This window comes from Anser brachyrhynchus (assembly GCF_964034855.1).
Source record: "Anser brachyrhynchus genome assembly, chromosome: 2".
Lineage (NCBI taxonomy): Eukaryota > Metazoa > Chordata > Aves > Anseriformes > Anatidae > Anser > Anser brachyrhynchus.
The window spans coordinates 121,702,968-121,710,253 of NC_137695.1; the positions used below are offsets into that span (position 1 = coordinate 121,702,968).

Consider the following 7,286-nt stretch of genomic DNA (forward strand, 5'->3'; position numbering starts at 1 on the left):
CATCTGGATGTAAACAAAATAGAATAAAAGGATCATCACTTAGGTCCCTAAGTATATCTCATGCATTTTCTGGGAGTGAAAATTTGCCATTGAATTTCTGTAGTGCAAAACTGGTACTGTTGTTCTGTCCACAACAGGCAATTCAGATGGCTAAGCGATGAGTTTCTCTGGAGTTTAAGCCGCCAGAAAGCCATTTTCACCTCCGTTGCTGCAGTGATGGTTTTCACAACTGGAAACTTAAGTGGCACAATTTAGTCTTCCTAGGACTACACTGTACTGCTGCTGCTCAGCGTTTTTCATTAGTGATGAAATTTATAGGTAACAAGGCTCTTGTAGTGTCGCTGCTGTGTTTCAGGTGCCGATGGACAGCAGAGGGGCTGATAGGCATTGCACTAGCTTTGCCGATTAGCAGCAGAATTAGGCTGCAGCCATCACAGCGCAGGCAGGAGAGGTTGTTTCATTTACACTTGTATCCATCCCACCCCTCTTTCATCCCACCTGCTTTTCTGATGGTGTCTGGTTAATAATTTCTAGCGCTCTGAGATGAGAATACTGAATAAACTTGCCTGTGATATTTAAATGCAGTACCTCAGGAAAATTTAAACAACACACTTTAACACAATGCACTTTAATCTTTCTTTTGTAGCTGTATCTGCCTTAATTTTTACCAGTGGCTCCACAGGTAGAAAGCCTCTGTGGCTGGCCACATAACCCCCTGGCTGTTACCAGCTCTGGTAAGCATCTCTGCCCTCGGTCCCCCAGAGCCCTTTGCTTTTCTTTGTAGGGTGCCTGAAGCTCATCTCCAGTCACAGCATATTTCCAGTGACTTCGAGGAACTTGGCCCCATAAGTGCTTATGAAAAAGCACTTTTGTTCCCTCGGGTGAACATGCATGCACAGTGGGATTTTTTTCTTCTTCTTCTTCTTTCTTCCTTTTAAGTGTGGTGTTGGTGGATGCTTAGCCCTCTGAGCAATGCTGGCTGGCATCATCTAGGGCTGTCATGAGTGAGGAAGTTATTAAACCACTGAGACCTTCGATGGCAATGTCCAAGGAGGAAATGCAGAGTTGTCTCTTATTTAAGTGGTATTAACTTAGATGGGTAACATCGTTGTTATAGTATGTGGAATTATGGCTCTGAGTCTTTTTTGGTGGTGTTTTTCTTTTTCCCTCCTGACAAGGCCTATGTTCTCTCATATATTAGGTTTCTGCACATGAGCATCAAGTGCACACACCGATCGGGTATTTTTACAAGCACTTAGCTGTCAAGCTCTGAGCTGGCGACGTGGAAAGATTTGATTTGTGTGTATGGAATGGAAATGTGTATGAGCAGATGCGTGCTGGAATTGCCTTCAGAGCATTTGGAGATTCGATGCTTAATTTCAAAATAGTACCGATAAATATGTTGATTCAAATGAGGAAAGAGAGCTTTTTCTTTTTCAGAAAGACTTAGTTAAAATTCAGGAAGTCAAACTGCTGAGGAGTTAGCACTAGGATTTATAAAACAACATTGAAAGGGAAGCTTAATTAACATTTCACTACCCTTTCAATTGCACCGAATGCGTGTCTGGTTTATCACCCACCTAAATATGTTAGTTTGTATTTGAAGAATGCTTGTGACAGTGAGCCTTCAGGAGAAAGCTCAGCTTTTTTTCTGTAATCTCGTTATAGCATTTATGTATTTGATTTCCTTGCCTTGACCTTGAGTGATTTAGAGGGAATATTCAATGTATGTATCATGTATTTCTGGGAGTAAGTACTTGAGGCTGCTTTCTTTTACTGTTAATATACCTTTAGCTGGAATTCAAGGGTTCTGTTGTGGGATGTGGGGGTGGTTTTCTTGTTGGTCCAAACAGGATCCTGATGGCATATCCTATTTTAGTAAGTTGGATGCTGCTGGATGAGCACAGGGAGCATGGCAATGTACGTGAAAGCAGGTCATCACCAGGAAGGCTGCTGCTTCGAGCACCTCAGGATGAGTGGAGAAGCAGTAGCAGCTTTTCCTTCTCTCCCTGAAGAACGCAATAGTAGCAGAAATGGGATATTAAAAAGGACAGCATAGATTAATGGGGCAGTAATAAAACAAATGAGACCCATTAGCTAAATCACTGCTTGAAAAGTAGATTCCTTGATAAGTGCCCTTCGGTGCCTCATGTGGGAAAAATTGTTACAGCACTTGTCCTGTCATCCATGCTGTTGCATTTCAGATTGTTGTGACAATACAGTGATAGAAACGTAAAAGGATTTAAATTGAGGTAAACTTTGCTGGGAATCCGTGCTTCGTAGAAAGCTTGAACAATTGTATCCAAACGTGAACACAAGTTCTTCTCCTTCAAGCCCAGTCAGAATGTTTTACATGCTCCAAAATCTTTCTTAGAACAAAGCTTTTTTTTATTTTTTAATTTTATTTGTATTTTTCCCTCTGTTTGGCCTGTAAGTTGATGACCAGAAGCTGGAAATCCTTGCTTCATTGCTGGAGCACCCATGCTGTGGGGACCGATGTTCAAACAGGCTTCAAAGCTGCAATATGGGGCTTTAGCGAGATCTTGAAGAAAAGGTCTCTTCCAACCTTAATGGTTCTATGATTCCTACTTTGTGGTTGTTGGTTTCTTGGTAGCTTAATGATGAAGCGTGTACCCTGCAGTTAAAAAGTCACTTGTCCACAGGGTTGCTGCTCTTTAGACCAGCTCATTTTCTGGAGCTTTTAACCAAAAAAAAAAAAAAAAGGAAAGCACTGAAGTTGTGGGATATACAGAGTATATTGCTGATCAGGAGCTTGAGAGAAAATGGGTAGAGAAATCAACTGGTCAAAGCCAAGGCTAGCAGCTCGGAAGCGCTCTTTCACCCATCTTCGGGAGGCGGATGGGTCTAACCCTCTGCCCCGCGGGTCTAACCCCCTGCCCTGCCATGCTTGGCATCCCCTTCCCCTGTCTGCCTGCAGAAGTGGGTGGTGGCGGGGCTGGGGTTTCCTTCCCCTGCCTTCCGCAGCGCGGGCGTGCTGGGACCACGCTGGGGGTGCCGAGGGAGCGTTCCCCCCGCCGGGCCCTTGGGTGCTGGCAGAGGGGCACCCACCCAGCGCCACCTCCCCGTGCTCGCTGCGGCCCGGGAGAGGAGGGCCGGGAGAGGAGGGTCGGTCGGCTGTTGCTATCGCTCTGATGTCAGGCGCTCCTGCTAACGTGTGGTTGGTCCTTCTGCCTTTCAGATCGCTGCCTGTAGCGGAGCACAAAGGGAGCGGCGAGACTCCCACGTCTTTCAGCGAGAAGAAAGGAGGCAGCGGAGCAGACTAACGCGGGCTTGCGTCTGGTGGCCTGGCGGTACAAAGGCTGCCTTTAAAAGAGAAGCGCAGCGTTATTTAATGAGCTGTGAGATGAGGAGGCGCTGCTGCTAACGCTCAGATCCCGGGATTCATCGGCTATTCATTGTGCTTAATGTACATGTTTCTACACCGTGCATTTAGGAGATCCCAGAGAAGAATCCAAAACGGCTGCGGGGGAAAGACCACCAAACATGCCTACAGAAACACTACCGACAGGTAGCATGGTGAAGCCGGTCAGCCCTGCCGTGACTTTCACGTCCGCCGTCCCTCTCCGCATCCTGAACAAAGGACCAGACTACTTTCGCAGGCAGGCGGAGCCTAACCCCAAAAGACTGAGCGCGGTGGAGAGGCTGGAAGCCGACAAGGCCAAGTACGTCAAAAGCCAGGAGGTCATCAACGCCAAGCAGGAGCCCGTGAAGCCGGCGGTGCTGGTGAAGCCGCCGGTTTGTCCCGTGGCCAAGCGAGCGCTGGGGAGCCCCACCTTGAAAGTCTTCAGCAACAATGCCAAGACCGAGAGCGGCGTCCAGAGAGAAAACCTGAAGCTGGAGATTTTGAAGAACATCATCAACAGCTCCGAGGGCTCCAGCTCCGGTTCAGGGCACAAGCACGGTCCCCGAAACTGGCCTCCCCACAGAGCCGATTCGACGGAACTGAACCGACACTCGTTCGCCGAGTCTCTGAAGGTTTACCCCACGCAGGGCCGCAGCAGCCCGCAGGAGAGCAGCTCCAACGTCAGCAGAAGGCTCCTAGATCAGTCGGCAGAGACTTTCTTGCATGTCTCTCACAGTTCCTCAGACATTAGGAAAGTAACTAGCGCAAAGCCCTTAAAAGCAATACCCTGCAGTAGTTCAGCCCCACCTCTTCCTCCAAAACCCAAAATCGCTGCCATTGCCACCCTGAAGTCCCCAGAGATCGAGGCTGTCGAGTCTGGATGCGGAGTTAGTAGAAGACCCTCCCTGCAGCGGTCAAAATCAGACTTAAGCGACAGATACTTTCGTGTCGACGCAGACGTTGAACGATTCTTTAACTACTGCGGACTGGATCCTGAAGAGCTTGAAAACCTTGGGATGGAAAACTTTGCAAGGGCTAACTCTGATATTATATCCCTCAACTTTCGCAGTGCAAGCATGATTAGCTCAGACTGTGAACAGTCTCAGGACAGCAACAGTGACCTTAGAAATGATGACAGTGCCAATGACCGTGTGCCATATGGTATTTCTGCAATTGAAAGGAATGCCAGAATCATCAAGTGGTTATATAGCATCAAGCAAGCTAGAGAGTCACAGAAAGTGTCCCATGTGTGAGAGAAAATCCACAGTAGAAAAAGCAAGGACTGTATCTTTGTCTGTGAATATTCAGTTGTGAAGGGTTGTGAAGTCTACTTGAAGTCTTGTACACTTCTCAAATCTCTTTGTGTTGCTTGTTGTGCAATGTTTCCAAGTTGCATGCCTGTCAACATGTGAACTGACCTGGCTTCCACTTGAACAATAACCAACTGCAAAGCCTGGCTAAGCATACACATTATCTGCCAAAAGTTTAAGACAAGAATCTAATTAGGGCTTCAGTATAATCAAAGTGTTTACATGGAAAGGTTATATGACTTCTTTGGTATTTATGTGGTTCCTTGTGGATTTTATATGTCACTTTTTGTCTTAATACGGATATTGTCAACTGACGTTACTGGCTTCAAAGCTGAAGTAGAATCCCTTTGGGGGGTGGGGCAAATTTGGACAAAATAAGAGGTTTAGACATACAACAATAGTCAAAGCAGCCTTATCTCTTGTAGAAAGTGGCTTATTGGCACCTGTAAAACTGTCTCTGAAAGGCAAAGGATGCTCTGTTCTTTGCTAAAATATATATCCCTACCTGTGGTGAGGGACTGTTAAGTAAAGGTTTCCGTTTCTAGATAAAGCACCCTCAGTTTTACAACTGAAGCGGTCTCGTGAATCTGCTTGACCTTTCGTAAACGAAATGAGTCTTACGTTTGGTTCGGTGTAAGTATTGTAATGATTTTGTATTACCCTGTTGGTAAAAGTTTAAAGAGGGTTGGAGTCAACAAACAAAAACGTTGAAGGTGGGGGATTTTGTGGGTTTGGTTTTAACTCTAAGATTCCTGGTCTTAAACTTTTGACAGGAATGATTAGATCCTATAGCTGATATTGAATGCCTTTATTAGTCGAACACATCATGACTACAAACTCCATGCTGTCTTTTAATTTTTTTTTGTAGACCTATTCGAACAGTTAATGAATAAAAATGGAAACACACAGCCATATCAATATAACGCCTCCTATTCAGAAGTAAATACACTCAGTAGCTGAACTATATCTGAAAATTTGTGATTATGTTGTCTTGCATATGTTATATCTAAGGCTGTGAAAGTTTGTTACAGCTCTAGAAAAGTGTAGAAACATGACAGTATGTAGCTTTCTTTTTTTTTTTTCCTCCTTATGATGGTTAGTGCTGCAAGTCAACCTGTTACAAATCTTTTGACAATCTGTGTCTTCCCAGTGGTTTAATTAACTGTCATTTCAACTGGCAGTTGTGGTGTGGTAGCGGAGAAGTTGAAAGTACAGTGGTCTGCTTCATTATTATTGTATACATGCTTCGAAGTAAATTGCAGCACTACCTTATACTTCATCAGCTAATAGGAAACTTTTTTTATTGTGTAAATGCTGTAAGACTTTGTATATACTTCAGTTGTTATGAAATCTTTAAAAGGAAGAGTGTTATGCTAATAAATAGCTCCTGGTGCAGGTATGGTGGGTTTTTTGTTCATTTTTTGACCCCTCCCATTCTCAAACTGTATCGGGAACTCAATTTCAGTGTGTTTTAGTGCTGTAGAAGGTCTTGGTTAAATAATAGTTCCAGTAAAATAGTCCCAGTTAGGTTTTCTTCCTAAAAGTGCTTTTCAGAATACATTTTTTTTTATAAAGTAACTGTAGCAGCATGATCCATCTGAAGAACTAGAAGAGATTCTTCAGGACTCCTAAAATAGCTTGCTGCTTCTTTACCTAGCAATGTTACTGCTCCTGTTTATAGCATCTGTTCATAATGAATCACCACAGTCTTCTGAGTTATTCCTCAGCAGTGCTTATTTATATATTTGACTATTAAAGATGTTTTACAAAGTTGGGTTATACCCTTTCTGTAAGAAGTCTATAGCCCAGCTTCTTACCTATAGCCACAGTTAACGCAGGCAAGACTAACAGTAGAGCGATGCAGTCAGTTGTTGCCTGTGGAATTACCCTACATCCTTTTATAAAATTGCTTTCCAAATGATTTTTCAGTTTCAGTAGGCTACTCTATGCTTTGTACAGTTGGCTTCACAACCTAAGACTATAACATTCCTAGTTTGGTCAAAAAAAATGAGGAGATAGGCATTTCGGCTACGGGCACACTTGTGACATTTTAAGCTCCATAGCTTTCAGTTGGCATTGACATCAGGCTGGTTTTTCAAGCATATTTTTCCAATAGTAGATTCTACTCAGTTCAGTGACTATTTCGCCAAGGAAAATAATGCTGAAGGGATTAAAGCCAAGTGTAATGCAGCTGTACAGCAGTGAAATAAAGAAGTGAATACTGAAATAAAAATGCACTCACATTGTTCTCTCTTAGCATGTTTATCATCATTCTTAAAACACTTATCTCAACTGTTGTCAGCCAGAAACATCAATAAAGAAGCCTTTGTCAGGAGAAAAATGGATTAGCGCATATGCTAGTATTCTGGACTTGTTTCCCAAGGTTTGCTCTGAAGCCGCGGTCTCTGAGAAGCCAAATTCATTTCCTTCTAATGCCACAAGGGTTTAGGCTTGTAAGCTGTCTGTAAGAGAACATTTCCTCACCCAGGCTCTTAAGAAGCACCTCTGACACAGCTCAATGAGAGTCCAACCCCACAGTCCTTGCTTCTTAAGGATAGGCATGTGAATAAGATTTTACAGGACCCAGGCTTCCTCAGTCAGCCGTACTTGCA

The 7,286-nt window shown here is 44.0% G+C and overlaps 1 protein-coding gene across 11 annotated transcripts in view; it reads left to right on the forward strand.

Moving 5' to 3' along the window:
• The window catches only part of FAM110B (family with sequence similarity 110 member B), a 109,493-nt gene extending 102,586 nt beyond the window's left edge, over nucleotides 1-6,907 (forward strand). For all 11 annotated transcript variants that reach the window (XM_080581191.1, XM_080581181.1, XM_080581182.1 and 8 more), the window contains one exon: nucleotides 3,200-6,907. In XM_080581191.1, the coding sequence (XP_080437317.1) occupies nucleotides 3,505-4,617 (1,113 nt within the window). In that variant the 5' untranslated portion in view covers nucleotides 3,200-3,504 and the 3' untranslated portion in view covers nucleotides 4,618-6,907. The remainder of the gene's footprint in view (nucleotides 1-3,199) is intronic.
• The last annotated feature ends 379 nt before the right edge of the window (nucleotides 6,908-7,286 follow it).